We start from the raw sequence: 25448 nt of genomic DNA on the forward strand, positions 1-25448 counted from the left end.
GTTGTACCCAAACTCGACAGAAGAAAAGAAGAGACTGGAAGAAGCATGAGCGAAAATTGAGAAAGGTATGTAGACAGAGAAATCACAAACAGAGAAGGGGGACATTGTGGGTAGCTCAATGAGGAACTGCGTAGAATAGAACATCATAAGGCGAATATTACAAAATGAAGTGCCAGTAAAATTAAATGATCTGATCCTCACAACCCCAACTACGTAAGACACTCACAAACATGGCTTCAGGTGCTAAACTACTAGAAGAACCTAGGAAGGAGAAGAAAAGTGGAACAAGCGCAATAGACCCAATGCTGCTAGCCCTCACATTAGGAAGGCATTCGACAGTCATAGAAATGGGTATATTGGGAACGATCCTCTCAGACACAATTGTGGACAGAGGTTCGGGGGTAAATGTCCTACTAGAGGATACCTGGAAGAAGTTGGGATAGTCGACGTTGTTGCCACCCACGTTCCAATTGCTAACTGCAAATCAACATGGCATTAAGCCTCTAGGGATCTTGATGGCACAACCAGTAACTATTGGAACACAAAAGTTCTTGCTCAACTTTGCAGTCATCTCGCTAAAAAGAAGGGGATATGCCGCCATTCTTGGACGAGGATGGCTCGTTCAAGCAAAGGTTAAACATGATTGGAAGAAGAATACACTATCAATTTGAGAGCAGAGGACAGAGATTTATTATTGATTTACATACACAAATGGTGGGAGAAGAAGCCGGATCGTCCGATTCAGAAGTGGACAAAGGTAAGAAGCAAATGGAACCGGATGAGGAAGGAGTCCTACAGTTAGAAGGTGGATCGAAGGATGACGATTTGGATTTGGTAAACAGTCTATTTCACTGGCAGATGGAGGATTATTAACTCTTCCCGAGCTACAACATGTTGGGTGTCGAGGAAGAAAAAGAAGGAAATGAGTTTTAGAAGGAGTATAGGGAAATAAAGGAGGGAGAAGTGCAGGTGGATGAGACACCGGCCCATACGTTTAGTGAGGATAAATTGATGAAGTATGAAGAGCCTATGGTGAAAGTAATGAACTTGGGAGATGAGGTGATTACGGCTAAAATTGAAGGCAGCAAAAGGAAAGATTCCATCGTAAGGTACATGGTGAGCGGACCGCACAAAAAGAAAATGTTATGCTGCACCACACATTTAGTAGAAAGGTACCAACAAGGAAAACACATCGTACGATTTGCACAGGAAACAAAGAGGAAGGGCATAATAAAAACTTTAGTAGTACGGAGTGAAGGTTCTAAAATCAAGAATACAATGATTGATAGCAAGGAGTGGCAGCCGATGGAATTCATGGTACCAAGTCTAAGGATTGTGATCGAAAACTAGCCTAGAGATATGGAAAGTTTGAGGGATGGTATAATTTAAATAAACTGGATGAGCGACGACCGTAGGCACAATGGGCCACGAAGGTTGCACAGAACAGGCATAAAGCATGGCATGATAAGCACTTAAAATTAAATAAGTTTCAACCGGGCCAGTTAGTGTTGAAGTATAACGGGTGGAACGAAATCAAACCCGAAAAATTCAAAATTAAATGGGTCGGACCATACAAGATACAAGAAGTTGGCGATAACGGGGCAATAAAGCTATGGACGTTGGATGGGAAAGAAGTACCAGAAGCGGTGAATGGGTCGAAGTTAAAAATATATCATGAGAGAAATGTTCCCCCGTTGACGAACAACTGATAGAATAGAACGGCAATAAATAATGTATATATGTAAAATAAGTGTAAAATGAAATCTTGTATTTTTATTTTTAAGTTGATAAACGTAATAAGGAATTAGTCAAGAAAAGCATGGCCTTTTTGGAGATATAATGTTAAAAGAAGACTATAGCAGCCACCGTACGACCCTGGGAGTCCGGAAGCAAACAAGCCACTATCGTACGACCATATGGGAAGAGACTAAGCTAAAACACTGTACGGTGTATGACACAAAGCACCAAATCACAAGCCATACAAAAATTTGTTTTGTACGGCTCAGCAAGAAGAACATATGGCTGACCGTATGGCCTCGAGGTCAAAAACGCCGTACGGACCCAAGGTGAGCACTGGAAGGAAAAGCGCATTAACAAAGAAATGAGAAACAATGTTATAATAAAAAGTAGATGGGAATGAGATAAACAAAGGATAGAAAGAAAGATAAAGGAGGTATGTGAGCATATCTAATGTATACCTTATGGACTCAGAACATGGAACACCATATGGATGTACGAATATTAAATAAAGGGTGAAACAACACACAACAATTCAACGTACGACCTTTTAGGAGAGCAAAGCAAGTACACTGTACGACTCTTGAAGAACACCATACGACCCAATGCCGTATGACTAAAACCTTGTGGGGATTAGAATACCGTACGGACAGAAGAAGAAACAATGTACGGCTTGGAAAGAAGAATATAGGTATCATAGGTGGTTCATACGACCTAGGTGTTTTAGGAAGCAAGCAACGATAGAGAAAAAGTTGCTGTACAATTGGAGATAAGAATACCGTATAGTTTCGTACGGCTCATTATAAAGAACGAGGAAGGTTTTGTTTCTCCCACAAAATACTGAGTTGCTGAATAGAGAACGATACAGGTTGTGCATAAGTGAAGTGGTGGCGTGGGCACTGGTTCAAGGAAAATAGGCATAGGCAAAAGCAGAGCCACTGTACAGCATAGGCATAGTCAGCTATACAACACAGAAGTCTGAGATCACCGTACAGACTCACTTGAAGGGAAGTAAATTGCAGTACATTGGTAAACACAGAAGAAGGGTGATAGGAGGTTCTAAAAAAAAAAAAATGATGATAGATCAAAACAATTGAGAATCGAAAACGTATGGTACCAGAGGGACAGACATAAACAGGTAATGAAGAAAACAGTAGTCATGGGAAGTGTGACTAGTTGATGAGACTTGGAGCTGCTGCAGGCATGGAGTGTTTGTATGCTAGAGGTGGAGGGGGCAATGGAGAAACCTTTCGAGAGGGGTGCCATGCTTTGAGGCACTTAGAGTGGGTGTTGGACGTGAGGCTGTCTTGGTGGATGCATAGCGAGGAGGAGCTGATCATCCAGTTGGAGGCAGTAGAGTGACACTTGGCTTAGTGTACCTAGGAGTTGGAAGCAGAGAAGGCGGCACGAGTGGCTATCAAGGTTAGCTTGGCTAAGGAGACAGTTGTGTTAGCAGAGGCTACAGATGCAATGTGTTTTGGAGACCAATTTGGTGCAGGCATGGGAGAAATGTGAATGTGATGTGACGGAAAAAGATCTATCCTGTTATAGTTAGTTACAGTTAATGTATTCTGTTTTGTTAATCTGTCTTGAATATTTTGTAATTGTCGTCCGGAGACGACTTTTCTTTTTGTGGGGATGATGCTGTCGGTAAAATCTATATTGTAGCCGGCAGGTAGAATTGTATCCAAACGGGCACATGACGGTTGAGTCACCCCTTCGGGAAAGTATATGTACACCATCCGGAATGGACTTTGAAAACATCGTGAGAATCATTGTAATCAATCATATCGAATATTGTAGGATCTTCTGTATACATCCAAATAATAAAAGCAATACTTCTGTGTTACATGTTCTTGTCTATTGTCTGAATGCATTAATAAACCGTTTACCCTGTATGGTAAACAACCTTGACTCCATTGGCATAATTAAAGATTGTGTCACTTGTGACATTGTTCATAATCGGGGTTTGGCTGTGCATTGCTATTTGTTTTCAAATTAAGCAAAGATAAATGATGATTACTGAGGTGTTTGCTTCTTTTTATTTCCTTCAAGCTTAAATTTGATTGCTTTACTTAATATAATTAATAATTATAAAGTGATGCTTGTGCAGCCTGACATTTTAGTTTACATAAATATTTGCCCAGAATATCAGCACTAGTTTTTAGTAAGGAACACATGGCTACGCTTGATTGTAGTTTTGGAGCTTATTTTGGAATATCTAATGAACATAAACATGTGTTTATTTTCAATCACTGTAAGTCATGTATTTTTGGAATGGAGACTTGTGCTTAAAGTAAGCAGGTTGGCAGTTGTTCCTGATTAGACAAATTTATTCTGAAATATTTTGCACTTGATGTACAAATTTCCGTGTCAAATCAACATGTGTTGATTATTTTTGTTAATTTCCTGATCAGTTTATTTTATATTTTATTCAAAAGTATGATTTATTGAAGCGTGATTAATTGTTGTAATCATGTGATATGCAGTACATCCAGCCTCAGGACTATCAAAAGCTTTCTCAAGTGGAATTACTGGTCATTGATGAGGCCGCTGCAATTCCATTGCCAGTAGTCAAAACTCTGCTTGGCCCATATCTTGTATTTCTATGTTCAACTGTGAACGGGTAATATTGAAGTGCCTTTATTATATTATTGCATTGTAGTATGAAATACATTGCATTTTACTCTTAGTATGGATGCATAATTTACACAAGAGTTGTTATTTGAGTATGTTATGGTTTGACATATGAAGGATTAATAACCCAAATTAATGCAGAAGAAGAATCAAATGGTTGAGAATCAAACCTGTAAAATAGGGGTTTACATTCACATAACAGATGCTCTTCTTACTCATTTTTTCATTTATTTAATCACCATCGCATTTGATGCATCAGGCATTCTTTATTATTCTCATAGTTAATTTGCCTACGGTCTCACACATTACTTGTGGGGGCAATTCAAAATCATAATCTTACAAAATACAAATTCTGGGTCTTCTTTGGTTTTTGGAGGACTTGTGCACATAGGACAAAAATCCAGTTTGACTCTGATATCAAGTTGGATTTGTATCATAACAGCTATGAAGGCACTGGACGCTCACTTTCACTGAAGCTCATTCAACAGTTACAAGAACAAAGTCAGCAACCAGGAAATACTGACAATGGATCTGTATCAGGTATGTTTGTCTATATATTTATATGTTTGATGGTTTTTTCAATCTGTGTCACTGGTGTTGAATAATTCCTGGAATATAACCGTGGTATATTCTTTGTTTGTCTGTTGTTGAAATCTGGCTGTCCTTATTGGAATATGGATATTATAAGCAGTACGTTCTAGGTGATGCTGAATATATTTATTTCAAAGTTGCTTAACGTGGACAAGTGCAGTAGGGTATAAAAATTGAAAACCATTACTGTCATAAAAGGCCACTCCTATTCTAAGTATAGATTGGACAAGTGCCTTTCAAATTGTCCTCCCTCTCATAATTCTCAATTCTGGGTGGGGCTGGATGAAAAGAAACTTATCCCTACTCTAAACTGAGCTGATCAATTCCACACTTGACCCAACCAATTCAGCTCAAGAAGCCACCACTCACTCAAATACTTCCGGCTATTTTAGCATTAAACACAAAACCATGATTTATCCAAATGATTGCAGACCACAATATTTACCATGCATTCTTGTCAAAAGTTTCCCAGGTTTTTGAGAAATAGTTCTTCTAATATTTATCCATTCTTATTTTTTGCTTAATTTACACTACTACAAGTTTAGTTTAGCGTTAAGGTTAGGGCATTTTAAATTTTCTTTCATGCTTAACTTCAAATATATTTATTTTAGAAATTAAAAAATATATAAACAATAATGATAACTTTTCCTTTAAAGTTTATAGTATATTTTAATGACGTTTAAGGTAAAATTAACCGGTCTGTCTCTGTAATAGGATTAGGCCCTCATAATGGCCCAGCCTTTAGGATCCAACCCTTTGTGATGCTGGTGGCTATCCAGTGATATATTTAAGACATCATATGAAGGACTTATAAAAAATGGACTTTCAAAGGGGAAAAGTAAAAGTTTCTCCTTTGCATGGTGTGCTAAATATATGGCTAGGTAGATATTGCCCTTTGTTATAACCTCAAGTTTTTTCTTTTCAGAAAGCCCACCCCATTTATTAAAAATATTTGGCATTTTTTATGTGCAATGTTTATTTTTTAATCTGCATGCACTACATTTGATGTGAAATCATTATTTTTCTCCAATAATAATTTTTCTTTGAATATTGTATTTTTTTTTAATAAGTTTTCTAAGTTTTTGTAGTGCCTGCCCCTAAGTCGCATTTTTGTCATCATTGCCAAACTCTTTTAGGCCAATTTATGTTGGATGATTAGTATTATTATTTTAGAGATTATTAGATGTTGGTTTACACTCAGTTTATTATATGATGAGATTACTTGGTACTCTATATTTCATGCATGTATGATGATTATTCAATATTTTCAGTTATCGATGACGATTAGTTAGATGGTTTATTATCACATGTGCCTTCTTATGGATACTTACCCCATACTGCATGTTTATGGTGTTCGTGTTTGTTTTATTTATGTATGGTGTTTCTGATGTGGTTAAGGAAGGGAGTCGTAGTCACCTGCTAGTCGGGATCTACACGATGCACCACTTCCTGCCATTGTCTGTTTAGCTTAGAATATTGTGTTTTTACATGCGTGGATTTTATGCAGGTTGCAGGTACCGGGTATCGACTTCCCTGAATTGCCAGGATGAGCGTACCCTATCGCATTGTCTCAATGGTAAGAGAGGAGATAAACTCTTACGTCCAATTCCTAAACCCTTTAGCCAATTGTCCTAATTGATAATTAGGACAAGTATCTGAGTTAAGTACCCTCTGAATGCATCAAATGATGTAATTTTGTGATTATAACCCTTTTGTTTTGATTTAGTATGTGTTTTTCTATGAAGGGTTTTCGTATGTTGTTATATGAGTCCTTGATGTGTTTTCTATTAATTAAGTCTAATTAAAAAGATTAATTAATGATTTAATTTAATGGAGAATTAATATGATGTCTTTAATATTTAATTAATTGAGAAATTAATTAAATAAAAGAATTAAATTTGGAAATTAAAGTTCAAAGATAAATTTAGAATAGGATAATATTTATTCAATTTAATAATAATATATTTAGAGTTCATTTTTAAATAAATGCTAAATATTATTGTTAATTAAATTAATTAAAAATGTTATCAATTAAGTTTCTAAAATTAATTTAAAAAGTTGAAAGATATAAAATTATTAAGAATTCTAGATCGCATGATCTAAGCATGAGTTTAAATATGAGAAATAAATCAAAAGATTAAATAATAGAAATTAATAATGTTATTTTAATTTCATGAAGTGCACATGAGATTAAAGTAATAAATTAATTTAAAATAGAAGTCAAGTGGAATATTAAATAAAGTTATTTAATAAATCAACTTAATGTGCATAAAAGATGAATGCAAATTAAAAGAAAAAATAATAAAGGTTAATTTGGAGTTAACTCAGTTGTGCAAAGAGTCTTCTTGGGTGAACGCACAATTAGTGCCCCGATTTGAGGAGAAAATTGCTTATCACAACTTTGGGGGTTCATTCTTGGGTGACACGAATTTGGACGGGAATTTTTGGGAGACTACTTTTGGAAGCGAATTTCAGAAGGCTGATACCAAGAAAGTTTTCCAGAAGAAGGTTATTGAGAGGAGCGAATTCTCTTACAATTCCTGGAGATTGCATAATAGCATCAGGATCAGGTAGGGTCTTGTGTTTTTGTTTATCGATTAAATACGCAATTATCTTTCCTGTCTTCTTCGTGTCTGGGTTTTGTAAATCCGAATTCTCTGTGATGAAAGTTTTAAGCTTTCAATATTGTGAATTTATTAATTGTTCGTCAATAATTTCTGTATCCATGGAGACTGGAAGAGTTATTAGAACCCTTGTTTTCTTGATTTAGAAATTAAGATTTAATTGGGTAAGGGTTTTGAATGTAAAATTGAAAGTTCTAATTTAAAAAAAAAAAATATATATATATATATATATATATATATATATTTTCCTTGGAGGATATTGTTAATAAAAATTAAATAAAACTAAATTTAAAATAAACATTATTTATTTTATATATATATTTATTGTTTTAATAAAATTAAATAAATTTATTTTATACATTTATTAAAATCGAAATTGGAGATTTGTTTTAAATATAATTTTTTTTTAAAAAAAAAATATAATATATTTGGGGTGGGGCAGGGCCACCACTTCCCACGCCCCACACCTTTTCCCACGCTGCCGCAGCAGGTGGACGGCAGGCCTTAAAAAACGCCGTTTCTTTTTAAGTATTACGATTTCTTTTTTTAAAAATCGTTTTAAATATAATTATTTTATTTAATATTATTATTAGTTAATTTAAAATTTATTAAATTTTAAATTATATTGAAATTTTATTATTTATTAATAATTTTATAAATAAATAAATTATTAATAAATATCATATGATTCTTTATGTATCATTAATTAATCTTATTTAGGTTTGACAACACTGAAACTGAAACCTTATTGTTTAACTCAATTGTATGTTTTCTAATCAAAACCAATTGTGAGACTATGATGTTTTCTATATATTGTTTATGTTTGAGTGTTATGGGGTTGGTTTAGCGTTGACCAGTTTAGGTTGTTACCAGAGGCTCGGGGTTGTGAATGTGATGTCATGATGATTTGGTCTCGATCTTTCTTAACCCGACCATGGTAATGTGATGAAGTGCTCTATGACATGATTGTATTTACTGTTTGTTATTGCTTTCCAGTTTCCTTGTGTGAAGCTGAGGTGTATGTATTTGAGATACCTAATTTAACCATTTTTGAGTCTCGATCAGTTATATTTGATAACCATTTTTGAGTCTCGATCAGTTATACTTGGATTGCTTTTCGGTCGCTTGAGAGGACTGAAGTGTTTGTTATGTTCTTGATGATGTCATGTGTTGACTTGACCATTTTGGAGTCTTCGATCAGTATTGTAATTTACTATTGGGATATTTTCTGGTTGCTCATTGGAGAATTATTGGATTTTGTGATTTATCATTGATGCCTTCAGTTGCTGATAGAGAACTGTCGTGATCATATGATATTTATTTGATGCTTATCTGTTGCTCATGAAGAACTGATGTAATTTTGTGGCTTATCTTTTATGATATTTTTCAGTTGCTTGTATAGGACTGAGGTGATTTTATTATGATTCTTTGATTTGTGAGTTCATGAGCCTAGGGTAGGTTATCTATGTGTAGTGACGGGAAGTGGCTTGCAACGGGGATCGGGGCCCTAAGAGGCTGCCTGGAGTAACCCATTGTAAGTTGTTTTAATAAGTGAAAACATTTACACTAAATGAGAGAAAATGAACCTAACAAGATAATTGTATGTTCTCTCCCATGCCTTGAGTGCTAGTACAGACTAGGATGGGGTAGAGAGAATGCTTGGTTACGACCTTGCATTCCATAGTATGCCTCGTCAGTACAAGAGGATACTAGTGGCTGCAGGGATCAGTAGGGACCGGGGATTCCTAAGGGATTTCTCGGGTAACTTTTACGTGACTTTTGCGATGAGACTTTCCTGCTTGCATATTAGGTTTCCTACGTGTCTTTGTGGTGCGTCTGGGTTTAGATGTCGGTCTTTTTAGGAACCCTTGAGTTAGTAGACTTTTAGGATTTCCCAGACTTAGAGAGTACTTGTGTTTTGTGTTTTGATACCTTGTTTGGGACTTGAGACTATCTCCTCAGCGCGGTGGGAGTGGACCATTTAGGTTCCACGCGGTCGGGTGGTAGTGCTTTTTTTTTTACCATTGAGATCCGTCCGTGGTCGTCGTGGCTGGAGTTTTCTTGGTTGGCATTTACCTTCACTATGTTCTTGGATTATTATGATGGATGGTTAGATTTTATGATAGATGTTTTATCATTATGGATGTATGGATGTATCATGTATGGTGAATAGTTTCATATATTTTTACTATACTTTGTATCATGGATTTGAGGATGTTGTATCTTTATCTTTACATATGTATATTCTTTTAAGCCTTTCATACCCTGTGACTTGTACAGTGGATGATTGAGCATTCCGAATTAATTTGCCAAGAGGCATTCGGAACAAATGTATATTATGGACAATGGGACTTTCTGTTTATTCTTTCATATGTATGTGATAGTTGTTAGACTTAGAATTAATTAAATTTAAACGTGACTCAACGTCTTGGGATCCTTAAGAAATGTAACTTATGTTTGTCGATAATTACATGTTATTGCTTCCGCTACTATGTGTTTGATGTGTATGTTATACTTTCTTACTTAAAAAAAAAAATGTTTAGCAAACTTAATAAAACTTTAGGTTAATTCTTTTGGATCCCTTGGCGGGGCGTTACAGTTTTACCTTAGTATTTTCCCATATTCAACCAGAGTAATTGAACTCCGTACATTTGGACAATGCTTTGTAAATAGAATGCTTCTATGCTTCCATTGTTTGAATTTATGTCAAGTCTTAATTCCAGGTAAGCACTGTCATAGATACTTAGTTTGTAGATTATTCTTATTTTACATGGGTTAATGGAAACATTTGCGAGATGTGTTTGGGAAGCAAGATGACATGGAAGCTTTTGTCCGTCTTTATCCTATCAAGAATACAATTCTAAGAACCTAGTGCTGTTGACAACTTGACACATATGTTACAATCTAAATTGAGGATTGCTTCTTTTATTGTTATTTTACATAAACATGTTTATATTTTGATAGGCAGAGTATTCAGAAAAGTGGATCTGGATGAGCCAATAAGATATGCTGTGGGTGATCCTATTGAATCTTGGCTTCACAAGTTGCTGTGTTTAGATGCTGCAAACTATATTCCTAATATTGATGGGAGGTATGCATTTATGTTTTTGTATTTATAATTATATGTTTTGTTAAATACCATGGAAGCATACCATAAAATATACTTTTGTTTCTGTGCTCATTTGTTTTGCTTCATAGACTTCCGCACCCGAGTGAGTGTCAGCTTTACTATGTCAACCGTGACACCCTATTTTCATATCACAAAGCAAGTGAAATCTTTTTGCAGGTGAGAGGTCTTTCTTTTTATGTGTTTGTTAAATGGACATTATGTCTTTTGGAAACTGTTTCTGAGACTTAGTGGTTGCATGCATGTCATGTCTTGTTGCATTGATCCAGCGCATGATGGCACTGTATGTGGCTTCTCATTATAAGAATTCTCCAAACGATTTACAGCTAATGTCAGATGCTCCTGCACATCACCTTTTTGTGTTGCTCGGTAAGTAGCACTCACTATTCTGCTTGCTTTTTCTTCCCGATAATAGTTTTATTTTCTATTATCTCATCATACTTTGTTTCCAGGCCCTGTGGACGAGACAGAAAATCGCTTGCCGGATATACTCTGTGTTATTCAGGTTCTGGCTGTATATCCAACTGTGTTCAAATTTTATGAAAAATTAAAATATTTTATTCCTTTAAACTACAAAGCACTTTGTTAATTTAATCAGGCATATGGACTCTTTGTTTATGTTTCCAATGATGCTAGGCTGTTCTTTGTGCTATATCCTAAGTGTTAATTGTTAATTAGTTTGGTAGACAGCTGAATGGATTACCTTAATGAGCATACCTTAATCTTCCATGCACTGTGATTAGTATTTAGAAACAGCTTTTTGGGTTCAAGCCACTTTAGGCAAGGTATGTGTCACTCTAATATCATTCAACATTGTTGGAGAAAGCGGCTATATAAATTTTAACATTCTTCAGCTGGTAGACAATGCTTCAACAAGATGGTTCTATTAGCTTTTCAATTTTCACTTACCAGACATTTCATCAAGTTAGTTCTTTGACCCATCAATAAACAAAGTCTGGTTCAAAGTAGCAGCACATATGCTATGAAGAAGAATGCTCATATTTAAATAAATATAGATAATTTAATTGGCAGCGATCTTGCAAGAAAATTAATTATGCTTTTTTAACCAACATTGGGTAGTGATCTTTGAAGACTTGAAACTGGACTTTTAACTTACAGGAAATATGCCTGAGATTGTGAATGAATATAAATACTTACTACTTAGGAATTGACCTTAACAGAAGTTCAGTTGGAAGACTTCTAAAACAAAACAGATGGAAGAGGGATGTAGAGCTTTTTTTGTTGCTGCAAAACAGGTGTAGGCAAGTGGAACTATGGGATTGGAAAACCATGAAGACACTTTTTGGCCTGCTGGTCACTCCTATTGTGCTGTATGGCTGTGAGATTTGGGGGAGCAGTCTCTCTAACCACAAATGGAAACAAATTGAAAGGATACAAAAGCATCTTATTACCAATCAACAATTCCATATGAGATTCTCTTGGTTGAAGCAGATATGTTCCTGATGGAAGCTATAACGGTGATTCCTTTTGTTAAGTTATTTAAACAAAGTTGCAGATATGGATAACATTGCTGGCCCAACTTAGTGGTCCTGGAGAAACTAGACCGCAGGAGAAGACGTGGATGAGGCAGAATATGGAATGGTTAAATAAGTGGGACATTGACATGCAAAAATGTCCTAACACCAATTAAGAGATAAAGAGACTTGTGTTGGACAAATTAAAAACTGCCATTTGGACAAAGAAAATGGGAAGGGAAAAAACTGTAGTTACTGATTCGGGATACGAATTCAATTCAGGCACGTGAATCGGATCCGTGGATTTGCAATTTTTTTTCCCAATTAGGATTCATGTGCGTGTAGTTTTAGAACTATGTATATTTCTCTCAGTTTTTAGTTTATACTATATATAATGCATAAAAGGGTCATTTTAGGATTAGAAAGCAATTTAAAAAAAAAAAAATCATATTAAATAACTTAGACCCACTTAAAACCGTTGATCCTTGAGGATTCGCATTGGATCCTTGAGGATTCATGCTTGGATTTGTGCAGATCCGGGCAGGATCCTTGTTTTACACAGTGGATTCGTCCGGCTTCGTGGGCCACGAAGCCGGACGAATCCACTGTGTAAAACAAGGATCCTGCCAGGATTTGCACAAATCCAGGCATGAATTTGGATCCAAATCTTATTTGAATCTGGATCTAGCCTCTAGGGCACAAATCCGGTAACTAAGGAAAAAACACATTGTGTGAAAACCACGAAGCCGGACGAATCCACTATGTAAAACAAGGATCCTGCCCAGATCTGCACGAATCCGGACCCAGATCTGATCTGAATCTGGGTCTAGCCTTTAGGGCACGAATCTGGTAACTAAGGAAAAACCACACTGTGTGAAAGAGTTCAATCCGATGTGAGGTAATGAGGATAAAGACTACTTATGCATGGCAATTAAAGGTAAAGCTAGACTATTGGTGGCACAGTTGAGAATCAGATCCCACCATTTGTTTTGTGAAATGGGTAAATGGACGGTTTCCAAGGAGGCTTGGGAAGGAAGAACATGCATTTTCTTTAGTAAGGGTGTATTGGAATAGGATGACATTTTATTTTTTACTATGATGCTTATTAGGATATCCACGAGCAATATGAAATTAATTTGAAGGAATGTATCTGCATCAACTTTTTCATGAAACATGACTGCACAAAACCCACTAGTTTTCTGATACAGATTTATAATAGAAGGGCTGATATTGAAAAGAACATGAAAAACAATTTGGGTCTTGCACACGTGGTCTTGTAGATTGTTGGTCTCATGGAAGCCATTAAAATGCCTATAGTCACTCATGCATTTACATGGAAAGAATATACTCAACCATTTGTTGAATCTTATAAAGGTGATCTTTGAAGTTCTACTATCATTATGATTTCTGTTATACAAAGGATAATCTGAAATCACCATATTCATTTGTTCAAGGGCATTTTGTGGGATTTAGTGGATAAATAGGTTATGGATATTACTATTTTACTATGTTCCCCCAAGTTTTCGGGATGGAAACGACAGGGGACGGCGGAACGGGTTTCCGGGACGGCAAATATTTTTGGCAATTTTGGGGACGGGGGGACAGCAAACGGGACAGCCACATATATATGGAAATTTTAAAATATACATTGAAAAATTGCAAATTACATGTCATTCATATGAAACCAAGCACAGAGCATGCCATTTAAACATTATAGAACCTTAACAGACACCATTTGAATGCCATCTAGGAAATAATAACGAATTTTAGTACTTAATTGTCAATATGCATATCAATATGTGAACAAAAATATTGAAATATAAGTTTAGCAGTGAACAATATCATAAAGAACTGGAAATCTAAATATGCCCAAAGGTTAGAGGGCTGTCATAAAATTTCATTATCATGTTCAAGTTCAACATAGAAAACAAAATATAGAAAAATGAAGTAGACTGCTGCTCAAGCTCTTGGAAGCAAACAAATCACCCCTTCTTGCAAAATGAAAACCCTAGCCAGCTGCAACACACACCAACTTCATAGGCAAAACGAAACAAATGACAAAACAACCACAGTGGCCTTTTTTGACCTTTTAGGGCATTTGGAGAGGCAGAGTCCACTGGACGACCAAGTAAGGACAAACAAAATAAAACTTTTTGTTTTAAATAAAAAATTTTAAGCTTCACAAAAAACTTGGCCGTCCTCGGTATGGTTAGGGGACTTTTGGACGTCCCCTTTTCGTACCAAGGACGACAAGATGTTCCCCTTTTCTTTCGAAGAAGTCCCCGAGTTTCGGAGACGTCCCCTAGTGATTTGCAAATTTTGGGGACAGCTGGGGGACGTCCCCTACTCGTCCTCCCATCCCCGTCTTGGAAACATGGGTTTTTTGGCTGGGGACGCGTCCCTGGGGTACATAGCTATTTTATTATCGTATCCAACGTGATAATTTTTTTGGTTTTAGTTTAGTTTGTCATGTGTGATTATGTAGGGTGATTTGTGAATAGGTTCTGGGTGAAATTTGTTTATTAAAATACACTTTGTGCTGGCATTTTTGAAGTAACATACTTCATGTGCTGACTGAGGGGCATTTCTACTTGTTTATTGGGAAATGCCATATCCAGTGTGTAGGATGTAGTATCTTCCCCAGTTTTGATGTTTTATAATGTCTATACACAAAGAAAGACACAAACATACGAAAACATAAATATGTACTTATTAACTTTAGAGGTGTGCACACACATATTTTGTAGTATGTATGTGTATATATATAGGCACACACATATATACATACATATATATATACACACACATACCTACACACAGATTCCTAATTTTAAAACAAATGTTAATAAATTTAAACTAACTTAATGACAATATAAGTGATTCAATATGAATCATTGTAGATATTAAAATTTCAACCCAATAAATAAATGTAAACCTTTAAAAGGTGCTGAACTACATCACATACTTATGTCTTTAGCTTCCTTTGTTTATCACACCCTTTCACATAATTGCTGTTGTCTTAATCTTATTTCCATTAACCATTAGTTTCTTAATTTCTGTGATTATGTGAACCTTTGACTGCTTAATCACTGGGAAAGAGCCTTAACTAGTTATCACTGCCTCTGGAATTTAAGCCTACATGCTACAAACACGTAGTCTCTTTAATTAGTGTTTGTTGTTTCCTTAGTTTGCTTTTGTATAATATATTTATTGTTACTAATTTTGATTGCTGACCATATTGGGATTAATACTGTTCTGAATGCTGCTTATTACCATGTTATGGGCTTACCACTCTAGCGCCATCTACAGTAATAAATTGCTGCTCCCCAATGGCATTAGTGTATACATTATCATAAGGGTTGGGTTTTAATTGTATCAATGGGGTAGATGCAGTATTTTCTACCTTGGCTTGATTAGATTACAAAAAAATGTGAAGTGCTATGGAGTAGACAATTTTTTATGAATGTATTGGATGATAAATATGTTGGAGCTGGGGTCATGACAAAAGTTGAGTATAATTATCTTGGATAAAGTATTTTTCCATGATATATATACTTATGGAGGATCTGACTATCATACAGGTGTCATATAGGATCAACACTATCATCGATGAGTGGCTGAACATTAGATCTCCAATTATCAACATCATGGTCACATGTAGATGGCTCTTACTTCATTAGGGAAATTGACTGTTGAAGCATTATAGAGATTTAGAGTTTTGGTTTAAGAGCCATAGATGTGCCATTGAGAAAGGTTGCCCTTTACAATGTGATGCAAGTCATGACAAATGTGGCATATGTGTGTAGGCAACAAGGAATTTGGTTGGAGTTTTCCACAGACATAAATATTGGACCTTTTGTCATGTGTAGACTGAATAATGTACTAAAAAACATTGGCAAAATTGAGTTGATCAAACAAGTTGTATTCGATTTGCGATGAGTAGATCTTTTGACAACTATAGGGTCATGAATAGTTTTGGGTTTTCTCGAAGAAGGAACTTATCAAACTTTTTGAAACAAGGTATGCATTATTTTTAAGAGCTCTTGCAGCTCTTGACAAGTCGAAGGCAAAATATGCGATAATGATGATGGAAATAATAAGTAGCAACAACTTTGGTTAGATGTCAAGTCCATCACTTCATCACACCCCCAATCTTTATGGCCATAAAAAATATAAGTGCATCAATAATATGCTTGCTCAAATGAAGGTCAACGCATGACAAAGTGAGCCCACATATAAATACATTCAAGTCAAAAAATCATAGCGCAATATCCGAGTTGATTAAATTTTGGACTCCCTATAAATATCTTACAAATTTGCTAATATAAAAGACCTTGCCTTTAAGTCAATAGTGATGAAATTAAGAACCTTGTCCCTAGTTTGTCTAAGGTAGGAAAAATATCTCGTCCCTCCAAACCCTAGTTGACCATCTGAGCCTAGACCCCATTTGTGATGATACCAATGACCTTGTCCCTAGCTTGCCAAAGCGTAGGAAACGATCTCGTTCTTCTATACCTTAGTCCACCTTGTGGACTCGAATCCTGTCCAGTTTGCAAGTACTAACTAAAATTCAAAATTGATGACTTGTTATATTTGCTGGACTATTACTAAATAATATTAATTGATGAATCGAAAATTAATCTTGTGAATACTATTTGAATGTTTTACTTCTAGGAAGTTTGTTTCACTTGCCAAAGACCCTGGTACCAGTCTGGTTTCAAAGTGGGTTCGGGTTCGAGTTTGGTTCGCCCGTGGGTTTGGCCACGGTTCAAACCTAGGTAGGCTAGTTCATTTGGGCTGAACCTAGGTTGTACTAGTGTTGAACCAAGGTAGACCTAAGTAGACCAAGTGCTAACCGGGTACATTTCCATTGAGAAACATTCAATAGTTTAGTGCAGGAAACAGTTATTACAAAATTTGAATAAAGATCTATAAAGCTAGAATTTTTTTTTGGCTTAGTTTCAGATATTTATTACATAAAATTAAAAATAGACCTTAAGATTTCTTTTGGCGAAATCTTTATATCCAGTTGCGATAATGACCCTTAAGATTTCTTTTGGCGAAATCTTTATACCCAGTTGCTGATAATGACCCCAGTCTGATTAATTGCAGCCTTATATAGTGAACAATTGTATTTTAAACATTAACCAATATCTTCAATAGGTCAAGGGAGTTGCAAGCTGCTTCTTCAACATTTTTCAAGCTGGATGTTAATTACAAACACGCTCTTTGTACTGTGAAAAAGTAACAAGTTTTGAGGACTTGGAAAGCGAGAATGTTATTGGTATAACTAATCCCATTGGCATTGGCACTGTTTGTGAATCAACTAGTGCCTTTGATGAAGAAGATGAAGATTTTGATAATCCATTATATGATTGAATCTTAATATAAAGCTCCAATTGTTGAAAGTCAAAACAATGATAGTTGAATTCAATATATATTTTATAATATTCTGAAGTTTATGGTGTCTTTGTTGTTTTTATGATACTATGTGACATCTTAATCTTAACTCGCGCGTATATGTTCCATATATATTGTGCATGCGTGTGTGTTCTATATATATATAAATATAAACACACACGTATATACAATGTACATATATATTTATGTATATATGTATGTATGTATGTATATATGTTTATAAGTTTTGCATGTTTTTATTATAACTAACTCAATTAAACTACCAATGAACCAATTCTTCAAATCCAAACTTAAACCTAAATCCAAACCGACAACTTAGCTTTAATTAAAATCTCTAATTATATGTATTGCTGAGTGCATTTCTTGTATTCTGCCTTTAATTGATGAATTGAATCATAGATTGATGCTTGATTAATTGTTAAATAATTTGTCTTGCTCTTCTGAATTATGCTTTAGTTGTTCTGAATTTTCCATCCCGCTGTGTTGAGTTTATCTTCAAAGAAATTGAGTTCCCTTCACCTCATTTTTAAATGAAATGTCTCCCTTCTATATTTTTCATTTCGAGGGAGACACATCTCTTCATAAGATCTATTACTTAGATAAGATAAAGATAAAATTTATTAATGTCCAATGAGTGATCACAAACAAGTCAAAGTGACCGAGGGAACAAATAAGCCCCAACAATAGGAACACCAAACAATGACTAGAAATCAACAAGAAAAAGGAAAATGAAAGAACAAGATGAGACCTCGACAAGCTGGAGTGGTGGTGGGTGGGGAGGTGGGGGAGGGGTAGAAGGGGAAAGACAGTAACCCCACAATGCCAAACAAAGCTATGGAGCTGAAGAGACAGAGAGAAATCCTCCAACAAAGGGATAGTCCATAGCTGTGGTAGTGGTTGTGGAACAATGTTGATAGTGTTGTTGTCTCTGGAGGTGTGTCGTACCTGAAGAGGTGGTAGAATTGGATCTTTGTAAATAGTATCTCCAAAATCTCACAAACCTAGGTTGGGAAGGTAAATCTAAGTGCCTTTTGGTGCCACAAATAGACTCGGGAATAAAGAGGTAATGAGATGATCTAATAAAGGGCCCTAAATAGAAAGGCCTTGCAAGTGAGTAGCCTCTTGAAGATATAGGGCCACACATCTTTGATCTATGTACTTAAAGGAGGACAAGATGGAGTGAAACTTTTAGAGAAACAATGGAACTTGCCTCTAATCTCATAATATATAGGACAATAGAAGATAAATTGCCTCACCGACTCCACCTCACTAAGAGTGCACAACTGATATATCCTGTCACTGCTATCCAACAAGTGGTTAGTTCAACATGGAGATGATATAAACTAACTATGAAAGACCCACGGGGAGTCCATGATGATCCTTACTCTCTGCGCCTCTCCTAGTTTTAATTTTTAAATTGATTGATAATCCCTAAATGTTCTCCTATGTTGAAAATTATATATTTTGTATTTTGAAAGGTTATGTCCTTGAGATTTTAAAAGACATCTGGCTTTATATATTTAATATAATTTTAATGAGAATATTAATATTATCTCATATATTTTAATATTTATTAATTTATAATATATGTGATGTGATTTATATTATATCTTGTTACAATATGGTTAATTTAATAATAATAAATTATATTATATTTTATTGTTATTTAATAATTATTAATTATTAATATTTCTTTGATTTATATCAAGAAATGTTCTCCTATGTTGAAAATTATATATTTTGTATTTTGAAAGGTTATGGCCTTGAGATTTTGAAAGACATCTTGTTTTATATATTTAATATTATTTTAATGAGAATATTAATATTATTTCATATATTTTAATATTTATTAATTTATATATATGTTATGTGATTTATATTATATCTTGTTACAATATGGTTAATTTAATAATAGTAAATTATATTTTATTTTATTGTTATTTAATAAATATTAATTATTAATATTTCTTTGATTTATATCAAGATTATCGTTAATAGTGTGTATGTATTTTAAAACTTAATTGTATTGTAGTATGTACATACTAATTAGGGCTAATGATAGAGTCTCGAGGGAGTGCTGCCAATGACAAGAAGTGGAGGAAGGGTGAACAATGATACCATCCTGAATCTCTAAAATGTACTCAGATAGAACACCATATTCAGAGGAAGCCCCTTGTGAGGGTTGATCCAAGTGGTGTGAATGTACTATTTGTAGATATCATCTTTGACCACGGGGAGGGGCATACAAAGAGTACTGGAACAGGGGAAGGTGGTCAATCAAGATCTTGATAGTACTCATAAGGGAGGCGGCCTCAACAAACCTACTACAAGACTGACTGGAAGGAGCAACAACAAGAGACTATGATGAATAGTAGGCTAGGCAGGGATATCTTTGGTGACCCTCCTCGCAATCAATAGAGCCATGAAGGCGACAAACGAACCAAACAAGGTCAAAGATGACCTTAAGCATGAATTGAGCACTTCTAACCCAACAAGAACAATACTATGAGATATGGACCATTTGCATTTGATAAACCGCTAAAGAAGGATCTGGACCCGCTCAGAAGTCGTCCAATTAGATTCCAAAAGGGACGGTCCTGAAACCACTAACCCATATAGAGAACTATGCGGTGCAAAGACACAAAAGTGTCTTTTTGGGTGAGGTGTTCTAGAAGGGATGCTTGAAGCACTCTCTGTCAAGAAGAGCAAGTGAACCAAACCCTTTGCAGATAGGCGGCTGGATAGTAGACCTCAAACTGAAATGGGGACCAAAGAACATGATCCCTATGTAGGTATACGATGAGACAATCACAATCTTAGAAGCATCAAAATTGAAGTGAAGATGGGAAGTCTTAAGGCAATTAAAGACCATTACCTTAGTCTTACTGAGTTTCACATATTGATATTACTATCTTAGATCACAAAAGGCGGTCAAGCAATCCAATTGTCTTTGTATGCCCTCTAGAGACGAAGCTAAAAGAACCACATCATTCGCAGAGAGCAATATATGAATCAATCCATGGCGAAGAAGGCAACCACCCATAGGAAGGTGATTACAGAGAAAGTTCATTAGCTCATCGATATAAATCCCAAATAGAGTAGGGGATAATAGACATCGTTGCTTCACCCCAATGGTGCTACTAATGAAGCTAGAGAAGCAAATGAGAGTCCTGAGACGACCAAGAACCAAAACATAGTCTCATGATAGTAGTGATAAGCATGTTTGAGATGTTGATGTCTCGAAGTCTTTGGAAAAGTGCCCAATAGGAGACTGTGTCGAAGGCTTTGCAAAAGTCAACAAAGCAACAATAGACCTTTGAGGAGTGAGAATGAGCCTCCTCAATGATAGTATAGAGAGGAGTCAAGATGTGGTCTATAGCATAGATTAAAATATCGCCGCTTTATCGCTGATAAGTAAACTTCTCGTGAGAAGTTTTAGGTGGCAAGAAAACTCTAGTTTTTATCGCTAGATTAGGGTGCCAAGATTTTCAACTTATTGCTGCGAGAAGTTGGCAAGAAGTCGGCGATATATCGCCAATTTCTCATGATAACTTGGACTTTTCTCACGGGTGGCGTCTAGTATAAACCTGCGGTTACAAAAAACAACATTTCATTGTTTCATTTGTTGCGTTTGGTGTCTTGGGTGGAGGAGAAGGGTTTTGGAGCAACACCAAGTATTTGGCATTGATTTGTAGCAATTTCCAGCGGATTAGGAGCGGATTCGAATTGGATTCGAAGCTCTTTCCAAGCAAATGACCCTCTCCCTCTCCCATAGTTTTTACTAGAACTACTAGGATAGGGAAGAGGAAGATGTAGAGTCAAAATAGTTTCATATTGAACTTGACATTTGTATTTGCTTATATTTTGACAAAGACAATTCGGTATTTACTATTTGTAGCTTGTTTCAGAGTTTAGAGTCTGTGACTACATCGACATTCCACATGAGGATGCGATTTTGTTACTTATTTCATTTATATATATCTAGAGCATCTTGTTTGGTTTGTTTACTCATTTACTGACTCAATACATTCATCTACTTATTGAATTTTGTGAAAAAGTGCATTTTTAATTAAATAAAAGTCATTTTTAATTAAATAAAAGTCATTTTTTAATTTCGATATTTTCTCGAGAAGTTTCCGACTTCTCTTCGATATTTACCGAGATGTTTTTTTTTGACCTCGCCGAGAAGTGGTAGAGAACGAGAAGTTGAACTATGGTCTATAGTATGATAATCTTGTCTGAAACCCGCCTGCCCTCTAGCCCTAGCCTAGCGTTGATCGAGCTCTTTAGAAAGAAGGATATTAAGGGCTGTAGCATACAATATTGGGAAAGTGTGGCCGGTCGTAATAGTTTTGTAGTTACTAGGATCACGAGAAGGACCCCTCAATCATAAGTTACTAATCACAGTTAGTCTATTGCTTGTGATCTCAGTCGCTATGTGGGCTACTATTAACTTTTCGTAGAGCCCCCCTTTAGAATACTAGACCCTACCCCCACTATTTTAAGGTCAAGGATCTGTTTAGGGGGAATTGTAGGGGCTGGGCGCCCGTCCTGCTGTGCCCTAAATGACCTCTATAAAGTAAAGGGTCTCTGCATGCCCTTGAAGGCCCTCCCACCAAGTCTATTCGGCTAGGGAACTCTCAATAATTGGCCCCTACAATTTTATAGGACCCCACCCCCTACCCCCTACCCTAAAATTTATAGGATAGGATAGGCCCTATAAAATTGTGGGGGAATCGACATCTCTACCTTCAAGTTGCCCTACTTATTCCCTGGTGAGAGGAAGGGAGAAGTCTATAAAGGAAGGGCGATTATTGTTCATTAGCCATCTATACGTAACATTCAGAATCTAAGCCGAATTGTCACTATTCTTATGCCCTACGGGGTTAGGGTTCGGGGTCGGTTCGCAAGTCATGTGACCCATAAAAATTATAAATTAATCATTTTTATCACTAACCAAATTGGCAGATGCTAAAATTCTATAAGGTCGAGATCGTCCTAAAGCTAAACAACCATAGGTCCCCATACCATAGAATAGTAGGCACAGTCATGTCTGAGAGACCTTTGATCAATGGAGAGATGGGCAGCTCTAAATAATAGGGCACCCTACCTAAAATTATAGGGTCAATAGCATTACCAGTAGCAGGAAAGGCAAAGGGACCTAAAGCAGCAGCACCGCCTATTGAACCAACAGAACTTTCTATCTAGAATTGGGGTCACAACTTACGCTTCTCCAGTTCCTGGTCCGGCAGTAGCACCACAATTATAGTTCTAGTTGCAGCCATTGATTTATATAAAGCATAAGTCTTCTTTGCACCTGCCGGAACTAACTCCACCCTCCATATAACGTTGTGACCAAACTGGCCCCCTAGTCATATTCTGAATGTTACGTATAGAATATGCCATAAAATTCTAGGCCCCTCCCCTTAAAATAGATTGATTATTGTAGTGAAAGAAAAAAACAAATGCGGCACAACCACAACCTACCTTATAGATCAGATGAATGATATGATGAGACCAAGAGGGAGGGAACCTCGAGAATACCACACAGTTGAAGAGTTTCGAGAGATGGAAACCAAGAAATGTGGCACCAAGCTTGGAGAGCTCATCCTGAAAGCTTTCCTCGTCAACATATCTGCTAGTACTCATGTATTCTATAGCCTCAAAAATAGTCAAACATGCGAGAAGATGGCATAATGACAGGGGGTGGGCTGGGCAAGAGGCTAGCCAAGCATGTCAAACAAAGAGGAGACACAGGAGAATGTGGTGCTCTGCACAAGCTCAGGAGGGGGGGTGTAGTGATGGGGGAATAACGTATACCAGAAAGGCTTGGGTGAGCAGAGGGAGGAGGAGCTGAGGGCGAATATGGGATGGGCAATAAAATGACACTTCTTGCCGCAAAGGAGGAGGCGATAGGACAACCACAAGGAGGGGAAAGAGGGGTGATGGTGGGTGAAGGCGAGAGTGAAAAGCCTTATTATCCGTATCATACCTATTTTAGTGGAACAAAACTCACATAAACAAAAATTAGAAAAGCGGATTATCATAGATCTTGAAAGGGTGGAGGTCATCTTGAAAAACTAAGCCTCCCAGCTAGTAAGAAAGAATTGAAATCTTTCTTTGGAAAGATTGACTTTGTAAGGAAGTTCATTTTGGGGTTTGCAGAGATTATGAAACGAATGAATGACATGTTTAAGAGGAATGCAAAGATGGATTGGACTCTAGAAGCTAAGAGATCCTTTGAAGAATACAAAGAGGTAATTATCAAGGCACCAATTCTTGCAAGTCAAAATTAAGAGAAGCCTTTCTACATATATTCCTTTGCTTTAGACCATGCCTGTGCAATAATCCTTACTTAGAGAACCTAGGAAGGTGACGAGCACCCTTCACGTTGTGCTCTGACATTGCAAGCTTAGCATAAGAAGTGACTGTATATTAAGACAGAATTGAATATTTGGTATTTCACTTCAAAACATTGAATGTTTGATTCTGCATGTTGTAGTGGAACAAAACTCACATCAACTGAAATTGGCAGTAGGAGGGCTATAGGGCAAGGTGAGGATCAAGGCGTCCAAACTTGAAATGGATGCTACAAGATGGCTCAAGTCTGAGGACTTAAGTGAGAAGGAAGGATTCATGCTCAAGCTATCAACCCACAGAGTCAAATTGAAATCAAGAGGAAATTCAAGAAAGCATAGATGATCCAACTACATGAGGACATATTTAAGGAGAATCAAGAAAGATCAAGTTCATGGGTTCATGAAGATGCAAGTGATTCAAGTCAATTCCATGAGGAAATTTCAAAGATGGAGGAAATCTCAAACGTTGGGAGATACTTGATAACAATCGAGCAAGAAATCTTAGCTATTTTAACAAACATCTTCTCAATCGAAGACTCCAAGCACAGGATAAGGATGATGAGGTGACATTTGTTTGTCTCCTCCAATTAGAAAATTTCAATTTCAAACACAATTAATCACAACATGACAAGTGTCCTATTTACTCATTGGTTGGAAAAATCATTGTAAATCTTCTTATTGGCCCATGAATTGTTGCCTTGATGTAATTGGTTGTAAATTTGACAGCCCTAATTAGGGTTTGTGGGAAGAAATCTTGGCCCTTGAATCTTCAATTGATCTTGGCCCTTCATTGTAATGGATCTACTATAAAAGGCCAAGGTCTTCTCATTTGTAATTCTTTAGAATTAGCTTAGAGTAGAAGAGGTGAGATTAGAGAGCTAGAGTAGAGTAGGATAGATAAGGGAGAGACTTGATCAAATTGTTGCTATGATGCTTTCAAAGTAATGGATAGTTCATTGTTGGTTCTTCATGGTGAATTACTTGTTATTGCTTTGGAGTGTTGCATGGTTTCCTCAATCTTTCATTTGGAGTAGATATATTTTCATGTTGAATTAGCTTTTAGTTGAATGGAAGTTGTTGTGGATGTTTACTTGTATGACTTGAACAAATCCGAGCCACTAGCACTCTTATGGATTGTAAGAGCCTCTTGTGTGGTAAGCTGATGATTGGATGCACTTAACTTCAATTAATGTTGAATCTTCAGTTTGTATTGATTTGATGGGATTGAAGAGGAAAGGTCATATTGAAATCATTCGAATGTTCCTTAGAAGCTTGCACTGGGTGGGTGGAGTCGCTGGCGAGATTAAGTTGAGTAGACTTCAAGTCATCCATGATTCTTTACACTCCTAGTTAGAGGTAGTAGTAGTAGAAGTTTTAATTTAAGTCAAAAATTTGGAAAATTAGAAGCTATATTTTCGTTGCACATTGTGAAGCTAAAATCTTTGGAGTGCAAGAGTTGATATCCATTGAATGAATA

General features: G+C 36.2%; 1 protein-coding gene across 3 annotated transcripts in view; it reads left to right on the forward strand.

Moving 5' to 3' along the window:
• The window catches only part of LOC149556417 (RNA cytidine acetyltransferase 1-like), a 146801-nt gene that overhangs the window by 33894 nt on the left and 87459 nt on the right, over positions 1–25448 (forward strand). For all 3 annotated transcript variants that reach the window (XM_089830725.1, XM_089830724.1, XM_089830726.1), the window contains exons 11-16: positions 4227–4363; positions 4817–4914; positions 10554–10680; positions 10788–10875; positions 10986–11085; positions 11169–11221. In XM_089830725.1, the coding sequence (XP_089686851.1) occupies positions 4227–4363; positions 4817–4914; positions 10554–10680; positions 10788–10875; positions 10986–11085; positions 11169–11221 (603 nt within the window). The remainder of the gene's footprint in view (positions 1–4226; positions 4364–4816; positions 4915–10553; positions 10681–10787; positions 10876–10985; positions 11086–11168; positions 11222–25448) is intronic.

Source organism: Cupressus sempervirens, chromosome 5, assembly GCF_028749045.1.
Source record: "Cupressus sempervirens isolate cs-2001-9-10 chromosome 5, ASM2874904v1, whole genome shotgun sequence".
Classification (NCBI taxonomy): Eukaryota; Viridiplantae; Streptophyta; class Pinopsida; order Cupressales; family Cupressaceae; genus Cupressus; species Cupressus sempervirens.